At 69.0% G+C, this 27664-nt stretch overlaps 3 protein-coding genes across 3 annotated transcripts in view; 2 read left to right on the forward strand and 1 right to left on the reverse strand.

Annotated features, from left to right (window-relative positions):
- Positions 1-890: 890 nt before the first annotated feature.
- Positions 891-8788, forward strand: RNF214 (ring finger protein 214). Its single transcript, XM_086476841.1, has 15 exons — positions 891-982; positions 1075-1321; positions 1762-1821; positions 2046-2186; positions 2865-3004; positions 3829-3897; positions 4615-4711; positions 4835-4923; positions 5268-5370; positions 5546-5644; positions 5992-6368; positions 6870-7005; positions 7228-7335; positions 7718-7813; positions 8541-8788. Exons 1-15 carry the CDS (start codon positions 891-893, stop codon positions 8604-8606), a joined length of 1920 nt encoding a protein of 639 aa, XP_086332967.1. The 3' UTR covers positions 8607-8788.
- A 2974-nt stretch (positions 8789-11762) lies between these two features.
- On the reverse strand, positions 11763-17197 carry BACE1 (beta-secretase 1). The gene is made up of 9 exons (XM_086476821.1): positions 16952-17197; positions 13944-14032; positions 13564-13780; positions 13152-13289; positions 12928-13062; positions 12708-12809; positions 12412-12561; positions 12083-12254; positions 11763-12004 (listed from the first exon to the last, which is right to left on the reverse strand). Exons 1-9 carry the CDS (start codon positions 17195-17197, stop codon positions 11763-11765), a joined length of 1491 nt encoding a protein of 496 aa, XP_086332947.1.
- Positions 17198-19243: 2046 nt separating this feature from the next.
- Positions 19244-27664, forward strand: part of CEP164 (centrosomal protein 164) — a 32655-nt gene continuing 24234 nt past the window's right edge. The window contains exons 1-6 of the mRNA XM_086476931.1: positions 19244-19319; positions 19674-19785; positions 20183-20396; positions 22660-22818; positions 23685-23813; positions 24163-24240. Coding sequence (XP_086333057.1) covers positions 19244-19319; positions 19674-19785; positions 20183-20396; positions 22660-22818; positions 23685-23813; positions 24163-24240 — 768 coding nt within the window. The remainder of the gene's footprint in view (positions 19320-19673; positions 19786-20182; positions 20397-22659; positions 22819-23684; positions 23814-24162; positions 24241-27664) is intronic.

Genomic DNA, 27664 nt, shown 5'->3' on the forward strand with positions numbered 1-27664 from the left:
CGCCCCCCCAGCAGCTTGCCGCCAGCGACCCCCCCGGCCCCCTTCCTCTCTTCTACCGCGACTCACCGGCTGCGGGTCGCGCTGGACACCGAGGCCCCGATTCCTCCCCCCAAAGGAAGGGCTTTAACTGCCCGCCGCCGCCTCGGCACCCGCCGGAGCCCTGCTGCGACCCGGGGCAGGCCCGGCGCTCCCCGCCCCACCGGGCGGGCGGCCGGCGCCAGGGACGCCGGGGAAAGCGGGCACGCCTCGGCGTCGGGCAGCACCCCCCCGGTCCCGGGGCCAAAGCTCAGGGTCGGCTCGGGCGGGCCGAGCGCCGCCGGGCAGCGCAGGCCGCTCCCCGCCCCGCGCCCCCCCCAGCGCCCGGGGCAGGCCAGGCGCCCGCCGCCCCGCCTCGCCCCGCCGCTTCGGCCCTGGCCCGGTCCGCGGGCCCTCCGGGGCGCCGTGAGTCGGTGACCGCCGGGCGGGTGACCCCGTCCCGAGCGAGGGGGCGGCCACGGCCCGGCGGGACGCGGGGACGCGGGGCCGCCGCCTCCTCGTCCCGTCCCGCCCGGCCCGGCCCGGCCCCCCCGCCCGCCCGCCCGCCCGCCCGCTCCCCGGGCCCCACCGGGCGCTCACCGGGCATGGGCCGCCGCCGCTGCCGGATGCCCGCGGCCGCTGACAGCGACGTCACATCCGCCCCGGCGGCGGCGCGGCCTCCCCGCCGCCAGGGCGGCGCCCGCGTGCGGGCCGCGCCGCTCTGCGCCGCCGCCGTCGGTGCGCGCCGGAAGGGGCGGGGCGGCGGGGGGGCGCGGGCCGTGCCGCTCCGCTCCGCTCCGCTCCGCTCGGCTCCGGGCCGCTCCGCGCCGCGCCCCGCCGGGCCCGGGCCCTGCCCCAGCCCCGCAGCCACCCCCATGGCGCTGGAGCAGGCGCAGGCCGACGGCCCCGCCGCCGCTCCGGCCCCGCCGCGCCTCTGCGAGCCCGGCCCCGCCGCGCCGCCCGGCAGGTAGGTAGGCCCGGCGGGCCGGGGCCGCGGCCTGGGCCGGGCGCGGGGCGGGGCGGGCGGAGGCGGGGGACCGACCTGTTTGTTTCGCCCAGCGGGAGCGCTCTCTCCGCCCCGGAGGGCCCCAGCGAGGCGGCGCCGGAGAGCCCCGGCGGAGAGGCGGAGCCCGCCGCCGCCCCCTGCGGCCCCGCCGCCGCCCCCGGCCAGGCCCCGGCGGCGGCGGGCGGCGAGGGGGAGCCCGGGCCCGGCGGTGTGGAGGCCGGGGCGCCGAGCGGCGGGGCGGCCGAGGAGCCCGAGGCGGAGGCGGCCCCCGCCAGGCCCTCGCAGAACATCGCGGTGCAGGTGGGTGTCCGTCGGGCCGGGGGGCGGGCGGCGGGGGGGGGGCGGTGCCGGGGCTTGGGGCGGGCCCTGCCGCGGTGGGAGGCGGCCGGGGGCCCTGGGGTCCCGCGGTGTGCGGAGCGAGGCTGCCCGAAAGGGCGTCTCTGAACCGGGGGGCTTTCGGGGCGGGCGGGGGGGGGCGCGGCGGCACCGAGGCGGGCTGGGGAAGCGTGGCCGTGCCGGCCGCCTTGCCGGGGACCGGAGGCGCGGCCCTGATCTCCCCGGCAAAGGGTGGCCCGGGGGTTGGTTGGGGGCGGCCGGGCTGGAGGTGGTGCGGGTCACGCTGCCGGTGCTGCTCCGGGACCGGGCGGTGATGCGGGCCCGGGCAGTGTCAGCGAAGCTGCAGGGGTCGGGGGGGGGGGGGGGGGGGGGTCGTGTCTCACGGCGACGACGTCCCTTCTCAGACCGACTTCAAGACGGCCGACATGGACGTGAACACGGATCAGGACATCGAGAAGAACTTGGTGGGTATCGACGGCTGCGGTCGTGTCCCGGCCGGGCCTCGCGCTCCCTCGCCGTGGCTTCCCAGGAGCTGCTCTTCCCCAGGGCGTTTTTGGCTCGCTCAAACGCCAGCCTTGGCGTTCCTGGGCTGCCCTTCTGCCCGGCCGAGCTTCCCTGCCGCTGCCCGGGCTCCCCTTCGCGTGGGGGAGGGGGCAGGCTCTCCCTAAACTTGCGCTCCCCGCTGCAGGACAAGATGATGTCCGAGAGGGCCTTGTTGAAGGAGCGTTACCAGGAGGTGCTGGACAAGCAGAGGCAAGTGGAGAACCAGCTGCAGGTGCAGCTGAAGCAGCTCCAGCAGCGGAGGGAAGAGGAGATGAAGAACCACCAGGTATTTGGGGAAGGGCTCTTGTCGTTTAACCTGCCCGTCGGCGCGGGCCAGGGGCGGCTTTGGCCTGGGGCAGAGCGCAGCCGGCGGGGAGGGGCGGCAGGGACGGGCCACGCGGCCGTTCCCCTCGCTGCTCTGCAGCGCCCAGGGCTGGCCCCTGCCCGGGTCGGGGTGCTGAGCGGTTCGGAACGAGCTCCTCACGCGGCGCCCTGCGCGCACGGCCGCTCCTGCCGGGGGTCTGGCAGCCTCTCCCGCCAGCCCAGCGCCGTTCCCAGATGGAGGCTGGGGCAGAGTGAGCGGAGTTAGCTCCGTGGGATGATCGGGATCTCTGGGGCGGCTCCTCGGGGATGGCTAGGCGGAAGGAAGGGTGCGCAGCTGGCCCGGGGGTAGCTCAGGTTGAGAGAAGAGGGACCGCGAGTGGCCCGTCGGCCCGATCCGAGCCAGAGCAGAACTCGCTGTCCTGTGAAAGCCTTGTAAAGAGGCAGGAGAGAGCCCCGTCTGCTGGGTTTCCTCCCGCTAACCGCTGGGTGTCCCGTCTGGATCTGCCGACGGGAGAGGTTGCGGTGGCGTGTGTGATCTCGTAACCTCTCTTCAATTAATCTAAACCGATAGTGGATTTAAAACCAAAGCCGTTACTTGGGACTCGTGCCCTTCATTGGGGCGGCGCTTGTTTCGCTCCAGGAGATCCTGAAAGCCATTCAAGACGTTACGATCAAGCGAGAAGAGACGAAGAAGAAGATGGAGAAGGAGAAGAAGGAGTTCTTGCAGAAAGAGCAGGATCTGAAGGCAGAAATTGAGAAGCTCTGCGAGAAAGGCAGAAGGTGCGAGGACGGCAAAGGGAGCGTTTGTTCGGGGGGGTGGTGGCGCTGCCTGGTTAAGCACAAGAGGGTCGCTCCACGCGTTTGGGGAGCAGCGAGCATTTCGGCGAGCGGGTCAGGACAGGCCTGCGCAGAGGGAGCCCCTCTGGGTGCCGGGAGGGCCCGAGATGGGCCTTGGGGCAGGGGGCGGCTGCTCGGCCTGCCGCCCGGGGGGCGCTGGGCCGGGGGGCCGGCGGCTCAGCCCGGCGTGCTGCCTTCTGTCGGCACGCTGGGCCTTCCCGCCGCAGGGGGCCCGCTCCGCGGCAGCGGGTGGGGGCCGGTGGCCCTTTCCCGGTCGTTCTCCTCGGCTCCCCGTTTCGGCGGGTTCGGGAGCCCGGCTGCTGCCGGCGGGCTGGGCTGCTGGGCTCGCCCCGCGCCGAGGGTCTCGTGGGGCGCGGGGGGTGCTTCGGAAGGGTGCCTTCGGGTGGCGCCTCACGGAGCCGGCCCGTCGCAGAGCCCTGGGGGTTTTTCATCCCGCGGACTCGGGGGTGGTTTTGGGTGAAGCTCCTTCGCGGTGGTGCGAGCGCTCGGCCCGTTCCCCCCCGCCGCGCGATGGGCCGCAAAGCCCGGGTGGGCGGCGTGGCATGGCCCCCATGCCGCAGCGTGGCGCAGCGCCGGGTTTCCTCCGCAGGACGTCGGCGGTCGCTTCCGAACGCGCGCGGAGCGGCGCAGCGCAGAGCGCGGCTACGCCGGGTGTGCCGCTGGGCCGGTCGTGGCTCGCAGCCGGGACCCGGGGCGGTGCCGCCGCCGCCGTGGGTGACCCGGTCTGTCCCTGTCCTCCCGTGCAGGCTGCTGAAGGAGCAGGAGGAGAAGGAGAACAAGATCGCCTCTCTGATCGCCGAGCAGTCCGACGAAAAGTAAGGCGGGCGCGCCGCTGTGCCCGGGTTAGCGCTGCCTGTACCCGTTGCCTCCCAGCGCTCCTGCCCCGGGTGGGGGGTGGGCCGGGCCGCAGGGAGCGCTCGGGCAGAGCTGGCCCGTAACGCGCTCCGAGGGTCTCGCCTCCTCTTCGGGCCGGTGCCCCCGGCCTCTGGGTTCAATCCTCTTTGCTCCCGGTTTTGGTCAAGGGGGCTCCTACGTGCCTGTGACGCGACGGTCCCGTAAGATTCGGGTTGGTGCTCGGCGGGTTGACTCAGCTCCTCGCTGCCGCCTCCGTGTGCACCTCGGCTGCCCCAAATGCGGGCAGAGCCGCTCCCCCCTGCTCCCCGCAGCTGCTCTAGCTCGGGCGCGCTGGGGTGTTTTCACGCTGGGCAGAGGGGCGCCAGGTCCAGGCGTGGGCGCTCGCGTACGCAGGCGGCCCGCGCCGGCTTCAGCCTCCTCCAGGATGGCAGCGGCCGACTTGTGGGCGCTGCCTTCCTGGCCCAGGCCTGCGCACCCTTCCCTGGCGCTGGGCTGACTGGTCCCCTCTCCTCCTCGTGCCCGGCGGGCTCTGGCACAGTGCCTGGTGTCGGTCGTCCGCGGTTCCACCCGCGCAGAGCTGCCAGGATCCGCGGGGTCTGGGGGGCTTCGCCAGCTCTCCTGTGCCGCGCCAGGCCGGTGCCCGAGCCTAAGCCGAGCGGTTCTGTTCCCGTCCGCAGGCAGCTGTGGGAGATGGAGCTGGATAAGCTGAAGAACCAGCACAACGAAATCAACAGGAACATTCTGGAGGAGACAGAACGGGCCTGGAAGGCAGAGGTTAGCCGGGGAGCAGGCAGTTGGGAGCGGTGCCCCGGCGCCCTTGGCGTGCCGCTCGGCTCGGAGATGGCGGTCTGGCAGCCAGAGACCAGGGCTTACAAAAACTGCTCCTCCCTCTGCTAGATCCTGTCCCTGGAGAGCCGCAAGGAGCTGCTGGTGTTGAAGCTGGAAGAAGCAGAGAAAGAAGCAGAGCTGCACCTCACCTACCTCAAGTAAGTCCGCGTCGGCTCCCGGATGGCAGGCAGCTCCAGCGTCCCTGCGGGCCCCTCTGCTCCTCCCCTGCATGCGCCGGCGGCTGGGCTGAAGGGCCTCGAGGTTTCCCGCTCTGACCACAGCAACGGGACGCAGCGCCGCCGCCGAGCCAGGGTGCGCGGGGCTGCGCTTGCTCCCCGTTGCCGTGCGCTGGGCCGAGCGCCCCGGTGGCACCCCGCGCTCCCCCCCGGCGGGGCTCCTCGCCTGGTGTGAGCTGGCGGGGGCGGGCGGGGGGGCGCAGGGCGGTCCTTGCGCCCGCTTTGCCGCCGGTGGCGAGAGCACGGTTGCAAGTGGGAAAGGTTAGCTGTGCTTGCAGGTCCGCGCCGCCCACGCTGGAGACGATGAGGCCGAAGCAGGAGTGGGAGCTGAGGCTGAACAGGATACGAATGACCAAGGAAAGCGTCCGAGTAAGTGCCTGCCGAGCGGCTCCCGGCGAGCCCAAACGGCGGCCGCTTTAGGTCCCGCGGCCGTGCCGGGGCCGGGGCCGCTCTGCCCAGGCCGGGGGACCCGCCGGTGGCAGGCCCGCCTCTGCCTCGGGCCGAGGCTTTGCCCGACGCGTCCGTTCTCCTTCCCCGCCGCCAGGATCAGTTCAACGACCACATTCAGATGGTGCGGAACGGCACGAAGCTGAGCAGCCTCCCGCAGATCCCGACGCCGACGCTGCCGCCCCCGCCCTCGGAAGTGAGTGCCTCTCCAGCCCCGCGGGGCCGCCCCTGCCGCGGGGGGCGTGCGGCGAGGCTCTGGGCGCGGCCTGCCCGCTGCCCCGCGCTGGCACCGCCTGCGCTGCGTGCGCCCCGGGAGGCTGCGGGGCAGTACCCGCCTTCTCTGGAGCCCTGGGCTTGTCCCCCGTGCGTCTCCCTGCGGGGAGGGGAGAAGGGCAGGGGTCTCCCTTGCCGCGAGGGGTGTAGCCGCCAGCGCCCGCGGTTCAGCCCGCCTCCTGCCGGGCTGGGGAGGAAGGTGCGCGGCTCTGCCTTCAGGTGGGCTTATTCTAACCAGCCTTTTCTTCCCCCCCTGCTTTTCTTCCTCAGACAGATTTCATGCTGACGGCATTCCAGCCCAACCCATCCCTTGCTCCCAGGCTCCCGTTCCCCATCGGACCGGTTCCCGTCCCCATGGTCATGCCCAGCGCCGACCCTCGGGCCCTCTCCTTTCCTCTCCTGAACCCTGCCATCTCCAGGCCCAACCAGCCTTCCCCGCCGCTGCCCGCCTCCCAGGGCAGAAACAGCCCGGTCGTGGCATCGCTGATGGGCACGCACAGCCCTCACGTGGCTCCCGCCGCCTCCATCCCTCCGCCGCCCGGCCTGGGGGGAGTCGCCGTCGCCCCCGAGTTCCACAGGCTGCAGCCGGCCGACAAGCTGGAGAAGCTGCTGGAGAAGCTGTTGACTCGGTTTCCCCAGTGCAACAAGTGAGCGTCTCGCGTCGGCCTCCCCGGAGGGCGAAGGCTCGCGCGCGGGCCGTGAGCTGGGCTGGGGGAGGCCGAGCTCCTCCTGGCGCTGGCGGGGTCCGGAGGCGGCACGAGGGCAGCCCGGGGGCGCGGAGCAAAGGCCGGGTGCTCTCGGTCAGCGTTGTTCGGAGCCGAAGGGCGGCAGCGCTACCCCGGCGCAGCCGAGGGCGCCCCCCGCGCAGCGCCGCCCCAGGGGAGTCCGCCAGCCCCCAGGGGGCTGCGCGGCAGGGGGGGCGCCGCCGCGCGCTCCGGCTGGGCTTACCCCCACCCTTTCCCCAGCGTTTTGGGGAGAGGAGCTCGGACAGCGTGCGACTCGCCCCGCTGCGAGGGCAGGCGGCTGAGAGCACACGCTCCTTGGCTGGGCTTCCCCCGGGGCCGGGGCGACGGAGGGTCCCCGGCCGTGGGGGCCGCTCGGCGGGCCGGCGGTGGCCGGGGGCTCTCAGCAGGCTGCTGTCCACGCAGGGCCCAGCTCACCAACATACTGCAGCAGATCAAGACCGCGCGGAGGACCATGGCGGGGCTGACCATGGAGGAGCTGAACCAGCTGGTGGCGGCCAAGGTGGCGGAGCAGCAGGAGCGGGCGGCGGCCGGGGCTCAGGTGGGAGAGCGGCGGGCGGCTGGCGGGGGGCTGCTGGGAGAAGCGGCGCCTGGTTCCCTGCAGGCTGAGCCGCGCAGGGCCGGCTGCCGGGACCGCACGGAGCCCGGCCCGCGCCCCCCGCGCTCCCCCGGCCCGCGAGGTGTGTCCCGCGGGGGGACGCGGGGTGGCTCGGCCGGCCGGCCCTCCTGGGCGCTCTGACGCGCCTCATTTGCCTCGCCGCAGCCTCTCGGCCGAATCAGGGCCCCCCTGTTCTCCGCTCCGCTGCCGCAGATCAGCACGCCCATGTTCCTGCCCCCGGCCCAGGTGGCTTACCCCGGCACGGCGTCACACGTAAGGCTTCGGGGCTCGCCTCGAGCGCTTCGCCACCCCGGGAAGGCGGAGGGAGCCGCGGGGCGGGGGGGGGAGCCCTTCTGAGAGGTGGCCGAAAGGATGAGCCGGCCAAGCTGGGACCTCCCTCCTCCCGCAGCTGCTCGGGCTGCTGAGGGAGCAGGGAAGGGGCAGGGGCAGGGATCCTTTGTGCCTCACGCTGGGGAGGAGGGCAACGGCCGCAGGAGGGGTGTCGGGGCCTCCCACGTCGTGCGGTGGCTGCGGGCGGAGGGAGGGCGTCGGGCGAGCTGTGGCCCCTGGCGGGAGGGAGCAGCTGGGGTGTGCAATACCGGGTCTGAGCGCGGGTGTCTGACTCCTGTGCCTGTCTCCTCGCCGCTCGTCCCAGAGCCCGGCTGCCTGTAAGCTGTGTCTCATGTGCCAGAAGCTGGTGCAGCCGGGCGACCTGCACCCCATGGCCTGCTCGCACGTGCTGCACAAGGAGGTGAGTGTGCTTCCTTCCCCGCTGCTCCTGGGAGCCTCGCGGCGGGTCCCGGCGCCGCTTCCCTGCCAGGGGCTCTGGGCCCCTGTAGCGAGTGCCCTGTTGTCCGGAGGCCTTGCCAGGAGAAGGGTGTGATCAATAACCAACTTCCCCGCGTCCTGTCGTGCCCCCTCTTCCCGTGCTCTCAGCTGGGCCACCCCGAGTGGCCGTTTGGTGGTGGCTTGAGGTACGGGCTGTCCCGATTCCTGCCCCCGAGCCCCTGCTCGTGGCTGTGAGGGTTAGGTCCCGGCCTTTTGCCTGCCGGGAGCAGGACAGGCTGGAAGGATGTAGGATACAGGGCGAGGGAGAGAGCTGCCGCCGTCGCCTGGGTGTCTGGGCAGTGTGGGGCTGTGCGCAGGAGCTCTCGGGAGGAGGAGGAGGAGGAGGAGGAGGAGGAGACTTTCCCATCCCGCAGTGCTGGCAGCGCTTCGCCCGTGTAGGCAGACCCCTCGTCCCAGCGGCCCTGGGGCCTCCAGCCGCTGCCGAGGGAGCGGAACAGCCCGTATGGTGGCAGAGGGCTCCCTCCGCGTGGCGGCCCTTTGACAGAGGCTGTCCCTAAGGAGCCCAAGGCACCGTCCCATAACAGGAGCGCCCTCGCCAGCGCTGCTGGCTCTGGAAAAGCAATGCCACGCCGTGCTCGCAGCGCCTCTGGGCGGTGCCAGCGGCTCCTGACTCCTCCTCTCTCTTCCAGTGCATCAAATTCTGGGCACAAACCAACACAAATGACACTTGCCCCTTTTGTCCAAGCCTCAAATGACGGACAACGCGGTCCCACGGGAGGAGTTGCTGTGAATAGACAGGATCGGTTCTAAGATTTCTACAGCTCTATATTTATACGACCATGTATACACATGTACATTTTTATTATATAGGTAATGTGTGTATAGAAAGTCTGTATACATACAAATTCATAAATAAAGTGTGTATATTATGCAGTGACTTGGTGCTGCTCCTCATTCCTTGCGTCGCAGCCTTGCTGGCTGCCTTCCCCGCGAGCGCTGCAGCGGAGCCGGCTCGCTGGGGCGCCGGTGGCTGCGGCAACTGCCCCCGCCCGCGTGCTTCCCGCAGCTCCTTCTCTGGGGCCGGCGCTCCCAGCAGCCCCACGCTTGCCGCCCGCCCGCCCCGTGGCGGGCCGCCTCGCCACCCCGTGCCCCCGCACACCGGTCCCCTGCCGCGTCCGTCACCCAGGGGTTCCCCTCTTAGTGATTGACAGGTTGCAGCTGAAGAGCGTTTTTGGTGGCCTTTTTTTTAATGTAGGAATAATTTACCGTGTTAACATTCATTGCTCTTACACAGACGATAGGTTACAGAGTACTGGAGTCTACAGCGACGGAACCCGCCCCCCTCCTGCCTCGGCCCGGTGTTCCCCGCTGTAACTCGGGACAACCAACCTGCAGCCCTTTATTTTCCCCTCTCCCGAAGCACGGGCTGACGCGCCAACCCTTTCTCCGTGGATTTTGGCGGGATTACGGGGTGCTCGGCACCACTTCAGATCTTGCACTGGCTGTAGAACTGTCCCCCCGCCCCGATTTGCAGGCCGGGGCGCGGATTCGGCGCCGCTGGAGGCGCCTGGGCGTTGGTCAGCTGCAGCACGCCGGAATCTGGCCGCGGGCCGAGCCTTTCCCCACGCGCGCACCCGCTCGCCGGCGTGGTTTAAGGCCGTGGGGGCTCTGGGGGGTGCTCGGAGCCGGCACGAGGTGGGGAGCTCTGCAGCTGCCGAGCGTCGCCCTCGCCGCCCGGAGCGGGCTCGCTGGGTGCTGGCGGGTTGGGAGCGAGGCCGGGGAACCGGGCGCTCCCCACAAGCGGCGAAGCGGGACAGCCCAGGGGCGCGATGGGCTGGCGCAGCGGTGCCCGCGCGAGGGCCGGCCTGCCTCTCCCGCGCTGCTTCTCCACGGCCCCGCTGAGCCGCCGGCTGTCGGTAACGAGCCTCACGCCCGGCGATCGCCGCGGACCCGCGGTGCTCCGGTCCCCGCCCGTGCGCGGGGCTGGGCTCTTGCTCGCGGAGCAGCGTCGCCTTCTAATTCGCGAATCTCGGTGTTTGAAAGAAACCGCTCTGCGGTCCGAGCTGGAGGCAGAGAAGCCGGGGAAACACGGCCTTGCCAACCGCCTGCGAGCTCCAGGGCTGCGGTGGGCGAGGAGAAGGGGAGGGCTGTCCGTACAGACGGGAAAGGAAAACCCTCCCTTTGCTGTGGGAACACGAGGAGGACGAAAGTGCCTCCTGTGCCCCACGTCCTCTCGCTCTCGGCTGAACCCAGCTCGGCCACCCCGAGCCACAAAGCGCTCCCGCCCGCGCGCGCCGCTGCGGAGCCGGCCCTGGCCTCGCGTCGGGGCAGAGGGCTCAAAATATTTAAAAAAAACCCCAAACCAAAACAGGACCGAACCCCCTAATGTTGGGTCTGGAACAGTGGCTTTCAGCGCTAGAATTAAAAATATAGCTATATGTATGTATTGTACAGGTGAGAAGCGACTGTTATTTGTACACCCGTGTGTGGTGGCGTGGGACCTGCTATATACACGCTCCGATGCCGCGCAGCTGCACTACCAGTGACTCGCGTTTTTTATATATATATATAAAAACAAAAAAAACCAACAAAAAAAAGGAAATAAATACAACCATGTGTTTAAAAAATAATAAATGCCGCCGTCCCCACCGCCGCCGCCTGTCCCCGAGCCGCCGGGGTGTCTCGCGCCGCGGGAGCAGGGCCCGGCGCCCTCGTGGAGCGAGCGGAGAGCAGCCGCCGTGCCCCGCGCCGTGGGACGCGCCGGCGGCGAGGCGGGGCGGGGGCTGCGGGCGGGGAGCGGCCGAGCCCGGCGCCGGCCCCGCTATGGCTTTCGAACGGGCAGGTGGGCTGGGGAGCGGCCGGCGCCGCGCTGGGCGCCTCGCTCTGTCCCGGCACATGGTTCTGGGCGCAGCAGGCCGCGCAGTGCCCGCGGGCGCCGCCGCCGCCTGCCTTCCCTCCCCGGGCAGCCCCCGGGGGCCAGCGCCCGCGTCCCCACGCGGGGAGGCCGTTTCCCCCGGAGCGGGAGGGCAGCGGCCACCCGCTTCCCCGTGGCAGGCGCTGCCCATGCTGGCAGGCAGGCGAGGCGGTTTCCCGCCCCCGAAAGGAAAGCGGCGCGAGGAGAAGATGAGCGCCTGCCCCTGCCTGTCCCGCGAGGCAGCCGGGAGGGCAGGGGGCGCGCGGGGAGCCCCGGGGCTGGCGGCAGCAGCTGGGGAGGGCAGGGGCAACGCCGCGCGAAACGTCGGGGCGAGCGGTGCGTGGGGGAGCAGGAGGCTGGGAGGGAAAGCCCTGGCCCCGGCTCCTCCTGCCCGGGCTGGCCCTGCGTGGCTGTCCCCACAAAGCCCGGGGCTGGGGCCGGGAGGCTCCGGAGACGTGAGCTGTGGAGCCTGGCTGCGGCCGGCGTCCCGGGCAGGGAGCCGCGGCGGGAAGGCACGGCCACGGAGAGCCGGGGCTGGCAGCTTCCCGGCAGGGCTGGCCGGGAAGGGCAGCGGCACGGGGATGGAGGGCGAACGGGGACAGGCAGGAGGGGGGCGGCTGCCAGCGTGGCTCCGTCAAGCCTGGCAGGGCTGGGCAGGAGGGCCTGGGAGCGCCCGGCCCGTCCCGGTGCCGGAGCAGAGAAGCTGCCCCCAGCCCCTGGGACAGGGCTGCTGCGCCCTCAGCCCCCTCCCCAGCCACCACGCTCTTTCTGCAGGTCCCAGGCGAAGGCAGCCCAGCCCGGGGGCTCCCACGGCTGCTCCCGGCCCGCTGGCCCCGACGGGTGCCGAGTCCCCCAGGGCCAGGAGGGCCTGGGCTGAGGGGCTGAGCTCCCCGCGCTGCTGCCGTGCCTCCGCGCTCCGGCCCCCGGGGAAAGGACCGACCTCTCGCTGCCCTGCTGCCTCACCTGCGGCCCCCGGCGCTGCCCCCGCGCTCCGCCGTCACTTCAGCAAGGATATGTCGTCGGCGAAGTCGTCGTGGTCCCGCCGCAGGCAGTGGAAGCAGCGCCACTGGAACACCATGAGGCAGAGGGGCAGCATGAAGAGGGCGCAGATGGCCGCCATGACGTAGGCGATGGTCATCAGGGTGGACTCGTCCGTCTGCGGGATGTTGTAGCCGCAGTCCTCCATGTTGGAGTGCAGGTAGGGCCCCTCCACCGCGGCCGTGCGAAACTCGTCGTGCACTGCGGGCGGGAGGAGGCAGGGCTCTGGCCACCGCCGCGCGCCCCCGTCCCCTCCCGCCCTCCGGGCCCAGCCCTCACCGTGGCAGGCGCTGACGGCAAAGCCGATGCGCTTGCGGGCACGGTCGAAGACCACGTAGAAGCCCTCCATGATAACGGCGCCCATGACGGTGCCCGTGGAGGACTGGGAGATGGCGAACTTGTAGCAGTCGTCCTGAGAGGTGGCCACGTCCTCCACCGGGCGCAGGTATTGCTGCGGGAAGAGAGGCGCCGTCGGGCCAGGGGACGGGGCAGGGCTCCGCGGGGGCGGGCAGCTGTGCCCACCCACCCAGCACGGTCCTGCCGGTGGGAGCGGCTCCAGCCCGCTCTCCAGCTCGGCACCGGGCACGGTCTGGCCGGGCCGAGCTCACCTGGGGCAGGATGGTGATGCGGAAGGACTGGTTGGTGGCCTCCCCCATCAGGTAGAGGGACAGGACTGGGAAGATGTGCCAGGGGGTGGTGCCGACCTGCCAGCAAACCAGCTGCTCCCCCAGCCAGAAGCCGTCCGGGAACTTCTCCGTCTGGCAGAGGGGACGGGGCGGTGAGCGGGGCCGCGCCGGGCAGGCAGCAGAGGCGCCCGGGCTGGCGACGAGCAGCCGTGCTGCCCGCAGCCCCGCGCCGGCCCCGGGCACGCGCCCACGGCGGGGGAGCGGTGGGGTTCACTGACCGAAGAAGCTGTTTTGATGGATTTCACCGCAGCCTCAAACACCTTCTTTGGCAGCCTGAGGTTGGTGGTCCCGCTGTCCACGATACTCTTGTCGTAGTTGTACTGGGGGCAGGAGAGGAGGAGTGACCCGGGCGCAAGACCCCAGCCCCGCTCCCCCTCAGGCCGAGGGCGGACGGCAGAGCGGTGCCCCGCGGGGCGGCCTCCCCCGCCGCCCCCTCACCTCTTTGCAGTCCATGTTCAGGTCCTGCCCGTTGACCTCCAGCTTGACGATGATGACCTCGTAGTACCACTCCTTCCGGATGGGCGTGTACCAGATGTCGCCCACGTACAGCGAGCGGTCGATGCCACCGATGATCTGCAGCGGCGACAGAAAGGTGCCGCCACCGACTCCGGCCGGGGGGCAGCCCCCCGCCCCGGCCCGCCCGCTGCCTGCGGAGCACTCACCATGCTGCCCCCCACCGACGCCACGGCCTCCGTCTCGTTGGGCGAGAAGCCCGCCCCGCAGAGCTGGAGGGAGAAGATGTTGGGCACCCGGGTCTGCTTCACCAGGGAGTCAAAGAAGGGCTCCAGGCTGTCGTCGGGCTGGCGGGAGGAGAAAGCAGAGGCAGGGCAGGGAGGTGTCAGTGCCAACCCTTCTCCGGGGGCTCGCCGTGCCCGGGGGAGCCGCCCTCGCCGGGACCGCAGTGCCCCCGGCTCCGCGTGCTGTTGGAGCGGGGCTCAAGGTCGCCAGCACGGCCGCGAGCTGGGCCCCAGGGGACCGAGCGGAGGCGATCGAACCCGGCTGGGACAGGGTGCCCGCGGCCGCCGGCAGGGCCAGGCAGAGCTGGGGCCCGGTGGGCCGCGAGCCGGGACTCACCCGGGCGATCTCGGCGTACGCCAGCCCCAGGATCCCTTCCCAGTTGGAGCCGTTGATGAAGAACTTGTCCGACTCGGTGATGGCAGCGATGTTGGCTCTGACGGTGACGTTGGGGCCGTGGGGGATGGTGACGAGGTCGGTGCCCAGTTCCCCCTCCCACTTGCCCTGGGTGTAGGGCACGTACACGCCCTTCCGCAGGTCGCGGTAGGTGCTGGACCTGCAAGGGCGTCAAGGAGCCCGAGTCAGACCGGCGTGGAGGAGGAGCGGGTGCAGAAGCACCCGCCGGCGCGGCCGAGCACCCGCGAGCGCAGAGGCGTGCCTGCCCCGCTGCTGCTGGCTGTGCACAGACTCCTCCGCGTCCCCCTCCCCGGCACACTCACAGCTGCCGTTGGTAGTATCTCCGGAGGAAGGGGTGAGGCGCAGCTCCCACGGCGAAGTTGCTGCTCCCGGTGTCCACCAGGATATTCAGCTGGAGAGGGAAGAGAGACAGGGAGGCTGCTGACCGCCCACCCAGCTCCGTCTGGCACCGCGGGCGAGCGACGCTTTCCCTGTCCCCGCGCCCGGCCCGCGGTGGCCGCTGTACCGCGTCCTTCCCGGGGTGGGCTCGGCCCACCCTCCCCGGGCACGAAGGGCCCTGCGCCCTGGCGAGAGGACAGGGCGGCGGAGCAGGGGCCCGCGGCGCCAGGGTGTTGCACAAAAGGCAAACACGGCCCGTGTAAACACAGCGCGAGCTCCTCTCGGCACAGCCCGGCCTCGGCCCCGCGCCCCGCGCCGGGACCTGCGGGCAGGGCTGGGCAGGCGCCTGGCAGGGCGTCGCGGGGCCGGAGGGAGCAGCGGCCAGACAGGGCGCCCGGGCTGCCCGTGCCAGGAAACCGAACTCGCTCGCCGAGCGGCCGGCGGGGCTGGTGGTACCCGAGGCACCGCGGACAGCCGGCCCCGCTCGGCGGGCATCCACGCGCTGAGCTCTGCTCCCGCGTCGTTCCCGCCTGAGCCCCGGATTACCAGCTCGCGGGCAGGGTTTGGCAACCATCCCGCCGGCAGGGCCGGGAGCGGGCTAGCCGGATCCTGCCCCCAGCTGAACCCTGCCCGCGGCCCCCTCTGCCTAGCGAGGAGCGGAGCAGGGGGGCGCTGGGGTGGGAGCGGGGCTCCGCGGGGCTCCCAGCCGCGCTGGGCAGCGGGGTGAGCTCCGGCCCGGGGCTGCTTCGCCAGCACCGCCCCGGCCAGCAGCGTGCCAGGGCTTCGGCCCTTAATCTGTGGAGGGGAGAGGGAGGAGGCTAATGAGCTTGTGCTAATCGCAGGGGCGCTGGGATACAGCTGCCGGAGCTCTCTCCGTGGCCCGCTGACGGGGGGCTGGCCGCAGGCAGCACGTCCCCGGTGCCCCCTTGCCCCAGCCCCCAGCCCCGCCACCCTGCCCTCAGCCCCGTCCCGCGCTAGGGCACACGTCCGCCTGGCTTCTTGCCTAGGGGAAGGAACGTTTCAGGCCACGGGCAAGGACCCGAGCGGCTTTGCCCCTCCAACATCCCCCTCGGGCGAACGCCAAGGGCTGCTGGGTCAGCTCAGCGCCGCTGGTGCAGCCCGGCCTTCCCCTGGCAACCCGGCACCCGCAGCCTCTGCTGCTCCCAGTGCGGCGGGTCCTTGGGGGCCATCTCCTCCGCACAGCCCATCGTCACCGAGCCCCGGGTCCCCAGGGGAGATGGGTTTCCCTGGAGCAAGACCTGCGGAGCTGACGCCGCAGGCAGAGCGCGCGGGCGGCAGGGCGGGACTCAGCTCTCGCCCGGCCGAGAGCAGCCGTTGTGCTGGCGGCGGGGGGGGGGCGAGGGAAGCCGCCGCTCCCCGGGCCCCGCACGCGACCCCTCGGCGGCCGGGCAGCCCCTGCCAGGCTGGTGGGCGCTCCGTGCAGCAGGGACCCCCGGGTGAACGCCCTCCCGGATCTCCCGCGTAAGCGCGGGCACGGTCCTCCACGGGAATCCTGTAATGCCATTACGACGCCGGGAGGGATTTTGCTCCAGCGCGCGCGCACACGCAGCACGCCCGCGTTTGGAAGGAGGCCAAGGCCGGGAGATGCTGCCCAAAAGGGTGACTGGCTCAGAAGCGCACGGGTGCCTGGAAACAGGTGGTTCGCACGGAAATTATCTGGCGGCTGCGACACGTGGCAGATCCCAGGCAAAAGATGACGAAATCACATTGAAAACTGGATTTTACAAATAACCTCCTCCCTTTTTCCCCCTAAGCACGCCCTGCCTGAGCACAGAATAAATCCCAGGCACACGGGGACAACGCCAAACCGCTCGGGGGTGTCTGTGGCGCCGGTATGACCCCCCCGTCCACGGTTCACGTCTCACTTGCGCCGCGCTCTGCCGCCACGGGCACAGAGCCGTGCTGGGCACCCTGGCCGGAGCCGGCTCGAGGGGAAAAGCCAGCTGGGTGTTTCGGCAGCGCCAGCCTACGTGGTGGGCAGGAGGCGCGCGGGGGCTCGGCCCTGCGCTGGAAGGAACGCAGACCCTCGAGCACCGAGCTGGCCCCCTCACCGCGGCGGGCCGGACTCGCCGCTGATGGCGGCAGGTACGAGCGGACGGGCGCGAAAGGATTCGGCGGCAGGAACAATCTCTCCCACAAACAGAGGGGAGGAGCGAGCTGGTCCGCCCTGGGCTGCGCGGCCGGCACGTGGCCCTCGACGCCCACCCCGTCCCCAGGCAGACGGTGCCACGCACGTGAGCCAGGCAGGGCAGCTCCCAGGACACGAGGGACGCGGGCAAGAAGATGGAGCAGACGCAGGGGCTCCCGCTCTGCCCGCCCCGCGGGCCCCCTTCCCAGCGAGGCCGTCCCTGGCTCTGTCGCCCCTCGCCTCCCCCCCGAGCTCCCGTGCAGCGGGAGCTCTGGAGCCGGGCGGGCGGCAGCCGCTGTGCGGGGAGGAAGGCGCCGAGCGCGGCTCGGCGTGAGCTGCCTTCGTGCCTGCGTGTGCCCGCGCCAGGCCGGCACACGGCCGAGCCGCGCTCTCGCAGGCGGCCACGCCGCGGCCCCGCCACCCACACACCGTGCCAGCTCCTGCCCGGTGGCATCCTTTGGCTCTGGATGGATGGAGGGAGGGAGGGATGGATGGATGGTGGGAGAGAGGGATGGAGGGATGGAGCCAGGCCCGCTCCACAGGCACGGCACGGAGCAACACACGCAGCCCCCCCCGGAGCGCCCCGGTGACAGCCGGTGAGAGGGGAGTCACCTTCGGCGGGCGCCGGCAGCCAGCTTTCACCGAAAGCCCGCAGAAAAAGCAGCCCCCGAGCACGGGAAGAACGACGGGGAAGGGGAACCCGGCCACGGCGGCATCCGCAGAGCCGAGCCTCGGCACCCCCGGGCCGCGGAGGGGCCGGAGCGGGCCCCGCGGCCCCCTTACCTTCTGCGGGGGGCTGCCCACCGTCATCTCCACGTAGTAGCCCTGCCCGGACTTGCCCCGCAGGTTGTCGATCATCTCCACGAAGCTGCCCCCCCGCTCGGCCTCCTCCGGCGCCCGGCGCGCCCGGGGACCCGGCGGCAGGGCCGCGCCGCCCCGCAACGGCAGCCGGATGCGCGGCGGGGCCGGGTGGGCGCGGAGGGCGACCGCCCCCAGCCACAGCAGGAGCCAGGGCCAGGCGGCAGCCATCGCCGCAGCCCTGCCCGCGCCCTCCGCCGCACCGGCGGCTCCCCGCCCCGGAAAGCCCTCCTCCCCGCGGGCGGGGGACGGCGCCTAACGGGCCCGCAGCGCCCCGCGGGCGGCCGCGCCGGGGCGGGCAGGCGGCGCGGCGGGGCCGAGCGGGGCGGCGGGCATGGCGGCGCGGAGCTCCCCGCCCCGGAAAGCCCGCCCGCGCCCGCCGCGCCGCCCGCCCGCCCGCCTTCCCGCCGGCGGAAGCGCTCCCGGCCCGGCCCGGCCCGGCCCGCCGCGGCTCTCCCCGCCCCGCCCCGGCTGCGGCCCGGCTCGGCGGCGGGGACGTGGGGGTGCGGCGAGGCCGGGGCGCCCGGGCCGGACCGGGCCGCGGGCCCAGCCGACGCGTCGCCATGGCAACGCGCGGCGGGACCCGCCCCTCCCGGACTACAGCCCCCGGCAGGCGCCGCCGCACCGCCTACGTCACGCGGCGCCGTCCTCCCGCCAGCCAATCCGGCGCCGGGAGGCCTCCTCCCCCCGCCAATGGCATTTAAGCGGGGGTGGGCTGTGTGGTTGCCAGGGCAGCGGGAACCCGGAAGCAGTGGAGGCGGGGGCGGCGGCGGCCCTGGGCAACCCCGTGGGCGTCCGTGGAGGAGGCGGCGGCGGCGGCGGCTCCTCTTCCCGCGCTGGGCCCGGTGCTCCAGGAACCGGCGGGAAGGTGGGGCGGCCCTCCCCGCTCTGCTGAGGCCTCCGCGGACCCCGCAGTGCCGGCGGGAGCTGCGGCCGCGCTTGGGCTGCGCGCCCCGGCGCTCCTTGGTGCAGGCGGCGCCGCGCGGGGTGGGGGGTGTCTGTGCCCCAGCGCGCCTGCCAGGGCTTGGCGCCCGGGCCGAGGTGGTGCCGTGGGCGAGGACAGCAAGAAGAGGAGGCCTCCAGCGACTTGTCCGCCTCCGAGCGCTGGGACTGGGTACGTCGGGAGGGGGAGCGGTGCCGGGGCTGCGGGGCTGCTTGGCTCTGGCCCGTCCGGAGGGTGCCTTTGCCTGGGAGCTGCGGGATTAACGGCTGCCTTCGAGGCCCGCTTTGCGTAAGAGCCGTAGCCGCAGGGCGGGCCGAGGGGGTGGAAGGTGGAGAGGGCGGCAGGTGGCCGTGGTTAGCGCATCAGGCAGTGCTGCCCAGCCCCTTCCCGGCCCCGCAGCCCCCGGGCTCTCGGGAGGAGCGCGGGGGCACGCTTCGTGCCCTGGGCGGGTGGGGCTTTGAGCGTGAAAGCTGGTCTGAGCTCGCCGTTCCTCGGAGCAGCGGGACGGTCCTGTCCTTGTTCCCGCCGCGGGTTCACAGCCGCCCCTGCGCTCGGGGCTGGCCTCTGCGGAGCTGCGGGGAGCCCGCCCGGCCGCACACCCCCCCCCCGGCCGCACACAGCTGTGGGAGGCTGATACTGGCCAAATGTGGCCACGCAGAGCCGCAGCTGGGGATGTTTGGGGTGAGGGCATTGACTCGCAGCTGCCTAAGGCTGCAGCGAAGGGGCCTCGAGGGCCCGGCTGTGGTGGGACTAAGTCACTGCCTACCATCTCCGAGTGAAGTAGTGAAGCAGCTCCCCAGAGGTGGGACGCACTAAACTTGGAACCTTTTTACAGCTTCTGAAGCGTCCTCTGGGAAGCTGAGAGCAGCCAAGGCGAGCAGGGTGCAGCGAGGTGCTGCCTCGTCCCCGGGCAGTGCGGGTTCAGCCCCGGGACTGCTCGTAAAAAGCCACGCTCTGCTCCCGGAAAACTGCTTGCTCGCTTTCTCTTTCTTCCCTTTCTTGTCTCGCCTGATTGTTTTCCCTGGTTAAAAAGTGCCTGGAGCAAGCAGTCATCTTCCCTTCGGCAGCCTGAAAGCCCAGGGGGTCTGGTTAGGAGTGCTGTGCTGCTCCAGCCCTGCTCCCCGTTTCCTTTGCTCTCTGCCCTCCCCGCCTGCCCCACGCTGAGCAGCCCCGCTCGTTCCCGGCGCCGAGGGTCCCGCGGGGCGGGGAGGAGGCAGCTCTGGGTCTGGGCGCAGCAGGTCGCTGCCATTTTGGGTTGCTTCCTGCAGGGAGCCATGGCTATGGCGCGCATTGGCGACCAGCTCATCCTGGAGGAGGACTACGACGAGATGTACATTCCCAACAAGCAAGGTGAGCGGAGCCTGGCCTCCCGGGAGCTGCCACGAGGGATTCGAGCGCGCCAGCCACCTCTGGGCGCGTTAAGAACGCGGGGAGTGGGGAGGGTAGAGTGCATGGGGTTTTGTAGAAGACTGGTCTGCAAAATTAGCTGTCTGGTTGCGAGGAGAAGTGCTGCTTTGCAGTGCGTCTCCCTGCTTTACCAGCCTGGTGGGACCGGCCCGCTGACGCGCGGGGCCACGCCGGCAGCCTGGAGCAGCCCGGTTTCGGGATGAGGATTTCCCAGCGTTGCTGTAGCCGAGGAGGTTGGCTTTGTTGCGCCGTGCCTGGCGTAGGCCATCTCCACAGGTTCTTCTTCTGCCTTCCTAGAAATCCAGGAATTTGCGCGGGAGATTGGGATTGACCCCGAGAAGGAGCCCGAGCTGATGTGGCTGGCCAAGGAAGGCATCGTGGCCCCGTTGCCACCCGAGTGGAAGCCCTGGTGAGAGCTCTGTCAGCAGCCGTCCTGCCGGATCCGCTGGCCTCTCCCGCCCGTCCCCTGCTGTGCGCTGCCCGCGTCGGTGGCGGAGCAGGGTACCGGCTGGCGAGGGGGTGGTGATGCCGCAGCAGGTGCCCTTCCTGGGGGTTGGGGCAGCTCAGGCCTCACTGGGGTGGTGGAAGAAGGGAAAGAGGGTTTGGGAGGTGGGGTAAGGACGTGAGCAGTCGCTAGGAGGGCTGCTTCCTCGCACCGAGTGTCGTTGGGCTCTTGGAGATGCTTCTCTTCCCCGAGCTTAGTGGTCACACGACCCACTGGGAACGTGCTGGTATGTGCCGGTGTGCTTGTATGCGCTCTGTCACACCTCTTGTTTTTTTTTTTCCACGCTGTTCTTGCCACGCAGCCAAGACATCACCGGTGATATCTATTACTTCAACTTTGCTAACGGCCAGTCCACGTGGGAGCACCCCTGCGATGATCACTACAGAGAGCTTGTCGTTCAGGAGCGAGAGAAGCGGCTGGCACAAGGCAGCTTGAAAAAGAAAGAGAAGAAAAAGAAGAAAGAAAAGAAAGAGAAGAAGGACAAGAAGGAGAAGCAGTCGCTGAAACGACCCACCGTGCGTAGGCTTTGCTTGTAGCGCTTCTGGGGAGGGCCGGGTGGAGGATGAACAAGTGAACTAGAGGGTGACCCTGTGCTGTGGCTGCCTTGGGATTGGGTCAGCTGTCCCCAGACGAGGGGTCCTGTCCAGCAGGTTTGTGAGTTTGAGGAAAATCCAACAGAAGTGGGGTCGCAGACCCGCGGAAGTTGGGAGGCTTTGGCTGAGGAGGACAGACCTGCGGTGGGGGTGCCGCGGTCCCGCAGTGCTATTGGTGAGGAGGACGTGGCACCAGCCAAGGGTGCTGGTGCTGGTGCTGTTCTTGGCAGCAGATACTGGGAGCGCTGGGAAGATTTCCTTCCTTGGAGAGGCCGACAGATGGTGTTGATGCAGGGTCTGTGCGCGCGTTGCGGCGGTATCCAGGCGTTGGGCGCGGGTGAAGAGCGGAAGGAAAAGTGGAAGATGAAAGATGCGATGGGTGAGTGCGTCCGTAAGCCTGGTCAGCCCTCTGCCGTCGGAGAAACCCGCAGGACCGGCTGGGCACGTGGAAAGGAATCCAGGCGTGGTGCCGGCCAGAGCACAGGAAAGCTTTTGCTGCAGGAACAGGGAGGTTGCGCCTTGCCGGTGTCGCTGATGGCTGGAGCTTGCAGGAGACGGTTGATGTAAGGGGATAGGGGAACCATAGATCGCAGCCACGTCTCCTGCATCCTTGAGAAGGATCTTGGATGAGAGAAAACCGGGAGGAAGTTTTGGATTGGCCTCCTCAGCCAGGAGAAAGGGTTATTCGCGCCGGTTCCAGACCGTTGTTTTGCAGGCGGGTGCAGTGCTGACCTGTCTGAGCACAATGTAGTCCTCGAACTGCTGCTGCGGTGGCCTTAGGGCACCCGGGTAGCTTACGGTGTGAGGGGCCCGTCTGGGAAGGTGACTTTCTCCTCGTTCCTCTCTGGGGAGCTGGACCATTTTGCTCTGTCTTGCCCCATCTTTTTCCCACCCTTTCCTGTAGCAGCATCCTGCCCTTCAGTGGGAAGAAAGGTTCCAGGTTGGCTTGTCTGTGTCTGTAGGTAATGGCCTCGATTTAATGAGGCCTTACCCAATCTCCTGTTCTGAAGGGGGGGAGAAAGAACTTGAAGGTCGCAGCGTGTGGTGTTAACGCGTGGCTCTGCTGTACCCTTGCTGGTGCCCAGCTGCGGCCCTCCCAGATCGCCGGCTCAGGTCTCTAATGACCGGCGCGTGGTGGCACTCGGTTAGCTGATAAGAACTGTGGCTATAAATACCGGATAAACTGCCGATTATCCCGAAAGTTTTAATTAGCCCGATGGGAGCGAGTCTATCTTTGCTGAAGGACGGCTAACGCCCTCTGCCCCGCGCGCGTAGCGGCTGGGCAGCCGCAGGAAAGCACCAGTGAAGCCCAGTGCGCGCGATCGGTTTCGTACCGTTGCTGTGCCTTGGTGGAAGAGGGGTGGGTGCGTGTGCACCTCCCCGGCCCTCGGCGTGCGGGTGCATGAACCCCAGTTAAGGCCTGTGGCCCCGTATGGGCCCAGGGCGCGGAACAGCGACTCCTGGACGCGCACGTGCCCCGCTGAGGTTGCTGGGCGAGGGGGACTCGCGGGCGAGCGTGGGTGGCTGCGGGGCGAGGGTGTTGGGTGGCTCCCGGGGCTCTTGCTGGGCTTCGAGAGGGAGAGGCGCCTTCGGGAGCCGCTTGGGGACGGGCCGCGGCAGAGCGGCTTTCTGCTGGGCTCCGCCGCTGGTGTCGGGGCAGGAAGCAGCCTGCGTTTTGGCCTGACAAGAGGTGGTCACTGCAGCTCGCGGGGGGTAGGAGGCTTCTTGCCCTCTGGGTGGTTTCAACTTCGCTGGCTCGTGCTGTGTGGGGTAGCAGGGCCAGGGAGGTGAGGCTGCCCGCTGGCCTCGGGTGTGATGCTGGGCGAGAGCCTCGCCTGGAGGGCGCTGGGGGGGGTGTGGGGGGGTGGGGTGCGTGCGGACCTGCGAGCTGGCGCCTGGGCGTGAGGCCCGCTCGTTTTCTGTGTCGCCTCAGCGCTGTAGGGGAGCTCGCCGCGTTCAGGTGGGTCTTTGGAGGAGAAAACGTGCGGGTGGGTCCAAGTGCTGCTCCTTGAGCCTCCCGCGCCGCTGGCTGCGGGGTCTCGAGCGGTTCTTCGGCGGTGGTGGGTCGAGCATCGGCGGCCAGGGTTCGCCCCGGGGCGCGCTTTCTCTCCTCGGGCGGTCAGGGCAGGGGTGTAGGCTGTGCGCCCGTGCCCTCCGGTCGCTGAGTCCCTCCCGCCCGCTCCAGCCCTCAGGCACCCTGCTGGCACCCATCCCGGCGTCCCTGGCGAGCCTGGCTCCGCTGCGCGGCCTCGCCGGGTCCCCGGCCGGCCTCCTCCACCTGCCGCTGCCCTCGGACGTGGGCAGCTCGCTGGACTCCAGCCCCCCGGCCAGAAGAGCGGCGCAGGTAAGGCTCCGTCCGCTCGGGGAGCGGGCCCTGGGGGGGCCTTGCTGGGGGGATTGGCTGGCGCCGGGTCTGTGATCCCTCCTCAGCTTTGAAATGCTTTGATCTGTTGAAAAGCCCACCTCCCTGCTGGCTTCCACTCTATTCCTTTTGCTATTTCGAGGGAGCCCAGTGCTACGTTTGTGGTGAGCTTTCTTCTGCAATGTTTAGCAGATCTGAAGAAAGGATTGTTTCGATTACTGTTGGGGGGCCAAAAAAAAAAATAAATCTAAGTTAATTTTAGTGGAACCTTGATGTGTGGCCAAATGAGGCATGACGTACAGTACAGGTCATGTGATCTAACAAACAATGTTTTCACTCGAGTATTTGCTGAGAATAAAAATTAATGGTGTTCTGGATGAATGCAAGACTCGCAATCGTGTCAAATGATTGTTTATAGAACGTGACCTTTGGGTCCACAAAACCACTGTGTTAAGTGGCAGCAAATTGATCTGTTGAAGGAAAACGAAACAATGGATGTGCAAATCCTTATAGGAATCAAGGTGTCGCTGAAGGGTCTCTCCTTGCTGAGTAAAGTCCCGTCACTGGTGATTTCAGACATTTTGTTTCATTATGATCTTGACTGAAGCGGTGCGTTGAGGCCCAGGCAGGTTTTGCTGATGCGCTCCTACGGGACAGGAGCCCCCTCCCAGGGGGAGCGTGGCTGCGCAGAGAACCTACCATCTCCCAGCTGGAGGTGGCTCTGGCAGAGCAAGGGTAGCAGCGTCACCCTGAGCAGCTCCTCCGCCGCTGGCCAGCGTCTCGGTGGGTTTGTCTGTCCCCTTCCTCTTCGGCTGTCCTCTCACTTCCCTCTCTGTTTGGCCTCGCAGCCTGCAGAGACCTGCAGGCCCACCGGCCAGACCAAGAAGCTGCTGGGCTTGGTCTGCGAAGAGGAGAGTTCCCTGGACGTGGCGGCTCTAGAGAGAGGGAGGAGCGACGAGGAAGACAGCGAGAATGAGGTAGTTCGCGCCTCGGCGTCGAACGCGTGTCGGTGACCGCGGCGCAGGCAGCGTCAAGGGACGAGAGCCTGTCGGTCCCCCGGTAACAGCGGGCTGGCCGCCGCCGGGCCTGATCTGGGCTGCCTCGCCTCTGCGTGGTGTTTGGCCACCCGGAAGTCCCGAACCCTGTGCTTGCTGCTTGGGCTCCCTGGGATGAGTGCGTGCCGCGGCGGCGTGGCTGGGGGTGATGCCTCGGTGTGCTGCTGCGGCTCCGCTGCCCCGCTCCCCCGGGGAGGAGCCCCCGGTTCCTCCTGCGGGACGGCAGAGGCCAGGACCCAGCGTCGGCCGTCTCCTTCTCGGATAGCTTCAGAGTCTCCGTGGGACAGCGAGGCTGTTCCGAAACCCGCACGTGGACGTCAGCGGCCTGGGCGGCAGCTCTGACTTTGAGGTAAGGCTGCGGGCGCCGTGAGGCGGGCGGGAGGGGAGCTGCGCCGCTGCCCGGCCTGGGGGCGCATCCGAGGGGCAGGCTGGGGCTGCGTGTGTCGCCTGGGAGCGGGAACAGCCCGGGGGGAGCGTGTGAGGAGCCAGCTGTGGTCTGCAGGGGACAGCAGCGCGGGTACCGGGGGCAGGTTTGTGCTGGCGGGAGAACGCCTGGGGCTCAGGGGGTGCCGTGGGAGGAGATGGCGTCTGGGCGCTGGGTGGAGGGGCGTTTCTGAACGAAGGAAGGGGGAACTTGGAGCCACGCGGGTGCGATGGGCAAGCTGGAAGTCCGCTCTTCCCAGGAACAGCGGAAAGAAGAGGGTCTCTGATCCGGGGGGGTGCCGCTGTGCTTGCTGCGGGAGGGAGGCTGGTTGAGGGAGAGGCACGGCTTGCTTCCTCACCGCCTGTAGAAAGAAGGCTGGCTCTTGGCTGAGGCTGCAGTGGTGGCACGAGGGGGGGAGTGTGCCCTGGGAAGGCTGTTCCTGCGCTCTCGCTCCGTTCCACGAGGGTCTTGGCAGCTTCCACGCGGGCCGCACGTGGCCGCTGCTCGGTGGCCACCCGAAACCTGTTTTCTTCCTTCTCGCACGGCTCGGGCACAGGGCTCGGACACAGGGCGTCAGCAGCGGGTTCAGCGCGGGCGGGCGCTCTCCTCCCGCGCCGCCTGAGCAGGGATCAGGCTTAGGGTGACAAGGGCACAATGGGAAGCGCGTCGCAAGCAGCTCGGGTGATTTGGCCTGGCTGTTTGCGCTGACGTTAATCCTTTCTCGCTGCTTTGGAAATTCTGTTCCAGCGTCTGAAAGACAAATTAATTTCTTTTAAAGTGCTTTACAGTCTCTCCCTGATCCTTTTCACAGCTTATGAAAATGAAGCTGTAAAGCACTTTGCTGGAGAACCCATTCACGGGGCTGGGCAGAAACGGCAAAGGCTTATGCTAGAGTGAGTGATGTGAAAAAGAAAGGCCCGGCGCTCTCGTCTCCAGACGACAAGCCGCCTGTCGGGGCCCAGTTCGTCACCGAAATGTTAACGTCTGTAGGAACAAAGAGCTGTCTCGGCATTTCAGCGCCACGGCAGGGCTTGGGGAATCCATTAGGAAGTGGCAATGGCTGCCCAAGAGCCGGGCTCCGTTAACCCAGGCGGGTGGTATCCGAGTCCTGAGGAGGTATTGGTGCCCCCCTGGAAGACATAATTCTTTTGTAGTGCCATGAGGTGGCAGCAGAAAAGCGTCCCTGCGAGCGAGCCTCAGCCTGCAGCCCAAGCCGTTCTCCGGCGCTCTCGCAAAACAGAGGAAGGGATTCGTACAGCAGCGCCTGTGGGGGCGGGGTGGGGAGATCTGAGCAAAAATGGGGTGAAATGCTGAAAGAATTGGCTTCACTGCGGATCAGGGTTGAACACCTATGTTCAAAGAAAACAAGCTTGGGCTTGTAGTGGCCTGCTGAGACCCAAGGGGGATGGGTGAGAGCGGGGGCTGCATCAAAGGTGGATGGGAGAGAGGGAGGAGAGGTGGAGAGAAAGGCTACCCCCCTCAGCGGGCTTTTCTGGAGCAAGGAGGCCGTTTAACTGGGGAGAAGGCACTGAAAACAAAGCCCAGGTCAGATGCTGGAGAAGCGGAGGTGTGAGGTTCACGTGCAGTAGTTAGTGTGCCCTTGGGAAGGGGGCCTCTGCTAGGCAGCTTGGTTTGCTCGGCTGCCTGTGGGCTCAGCTCTCGCCTGAACCCAGCTTTCCTGCCCCCTCCATCCCTCTGGAATAGTCACAGCAGACCCGTGAGACTCTGCCCTGAAATACAAAAGGGCTCTGGGACGCTGCTGGAAGGGGCAAGAGGAGGAGAAGGTCTGGAAGCATCTCTGGGTGCCCAGGGAGAGGGTCCCGTGGGAGCAGAAGCGATCCCCGCCGCAGCGCCTGCAGCGTGGGAGGCTTAGCGCTCTGCCTTCTGCACGGCTCGACCATCGCTGGGTAAACACGGGGCGTCAGGGGCGTCCTTCGTGCGGCGGGGATTGCCACGCGCGGCCGCTGTGCCAGCCGGAGAGGTGTGAGAGCGAGCCGGCCGGGAGCGAACACCGCGCAGCACAGCGCCGCTCGCGCGGCGTGCCGCGGGGAGCCGGGCGGCTGCTTCCCGGGCACCCCTAAAACGCCGGGGGAGGGCTGCTGCGTTCCCAGCCTTGCTGCCTGCCGGGCTGGGGGAGCGCGGCGGGGAGCCGCCGCGGCTCGTGGGGAGGCCTGGGCCGCGCGGAGGAGTGCGGTAGCGCAGCGAGTTGGCCTGCAGGAAAAGCACCAGCAGCAGCAGCAAAGCACGAACGGTTCGATGCTGGGGGGCCCACGAGCACCTGGAAGCTGTTTTAGGGGGAGAGCTTCCCGCCCCGGGGGTGCGTGCCGGGGTGACCCGCAGGGCGCTGAGCTGTCGCGGGCGGGCGACCCTCCCCGCCCGGGCAGGCGGCGTGAGGGCTTGGGCCGGTGGCTGTGCTCCCCACCCCGCAGGAGGACAGCCGAGCGGAGGAGGGAGGCTCCGGCCCCGAGGGAGCCCCGCGGTGGACGCCGGCAGCCCCGGAGAGGCGCCGCGGGGCGCTCCGGCGTCGCGGGCCAGCTCGCGCGGCGCCGCGGCAGCTTGGCTGGCAGGAGGCAGCTGCTGGGGCTGGGCTGCGCCTCCGGTACTCGCTGCTCGGTTGGTTTCTTTTGCTGCGTGGAGCGTTAGGTGCGTGGAGAGGCGGGAACTTGCAAGCCAAGGGTGGGCGCTGCCCCGGTGAGGTCCGGCAAACCCGATGTCCCCTCTGTACTTCCGTGCCCGAGAGCAGCCTGCGGTCAGGGGGCGAGAGGGCAGGACGTCGCCTTTCCAAGGCACCCTGCGTGCAGCGTGGGAATTGTTCTTTTCCTTTCTAAAGGTGGAAAGAATGTGAATTCTTTTCTTTTTTTTTTTTGTTGGAATCTCTCATGTTCAACCCTTTAAAGCCCAAAGAGGCGGCGTAGCCATCCTGTCTCCTGAGACGGGTGGGATTCAGTTTCGGTGGCTGCTGTTTGTCCTGCTTGTCCATCTCTGGATCAGATGCCTTCCCAAAGCCTGATCCCGTTGGTACTGGTGTGCTTTTCTCCAGACTTGGGCTGGTCCCTGGAAGTCTGGAAGCTATGGCTTGGGCGGCAGAACTCTCACATCAGTTAGTGTCGCCCAGCTGCAGGCAAAACGTGTTACAGCTAGTGAGAGGATCAGCTAAAGCCAATTGAAACCTGACTGACTTGTCCTGGCCCTGAAACCCACGGGAAATCCGTAGTCTGTTTTTGCATGAGGAAAAACTCCCTCCTTCCTCCTCCTCCACCTGTCTGATGGGCGCAGGTTGCTCTTCCAGAGGGCTGCGTTTGCCATCGTCAAGGTGTAACGTTAACAAAACTTTGGTCTGTATCTGTCC

This window comes from Leptosomus discolor, chromosome 22 (genome assembly GCF_034619465.1).
Source record: "Leptosomus discolor isolate bLepDis1 chromosome 22, bLepDis1.hap2, whole genome shotgun sequence".
Classification (NCBI taxonomy): domain Eukaryota; kingdom Metazoa; phylum Chordata; class Aves; order Leptosomiformes; family Leptosomidae; genus Leptosomus; species Leptosomus discolor.

What these genes read in the sequence shown, in the direction of transcription:
- RNF214 (XM_086476841.1), top strand. Translation starts at nt 891, where the DNA reads ATGGCGCTGGAGCAGGCGCAGGCCGACGGCCCCGCCGCCGCTCCGGCC. An exon ending in GCCGAGCAGTCCGACGAAAA is followed by an intron (nt 3,898 to 4,614) that starts GTAAGGCGGGCG and finishes TCCCGTCCGCAG; the next exon opens with GCAGCTGTGGGAGATGGAGC. An exon ending in TGCCGCCCCCGCCCTCGGAA is followed by an intron (nt 5,645 to 5,991) that starts GTGAGTGCCTCT and finishes TTTCTTCCTCAG; the next exon opens with ACAGATTTCATGCTGACGGC.
- BACE1 (XM_086476821.1), bottom strand. Translation starts at nt 17,197, where the DNA reads ATGGCTGCCGCCTGGCCCTGGCTCCTGCTGTGGCTGGGGGCGGTCGCC. An exon ending in GCATCACCATCCTGCCCCAG is followed by an intron (nt 12,255 to 12,411) that starts GTGAGCTCGGCC and finishes CTCTTCCCGCAG; the next exon opens with CAATACCTGCGCCCGGTGGA. An exon ending in TGCCGTCAGCGCCTGCCACG is followed by an intron (nt 12,005 to 12,082) that starts GTGAGGGCTGGG and finishes TCCCGCCCGCAG; the next exon opens with TGCACGACGAGTTTCGCACG.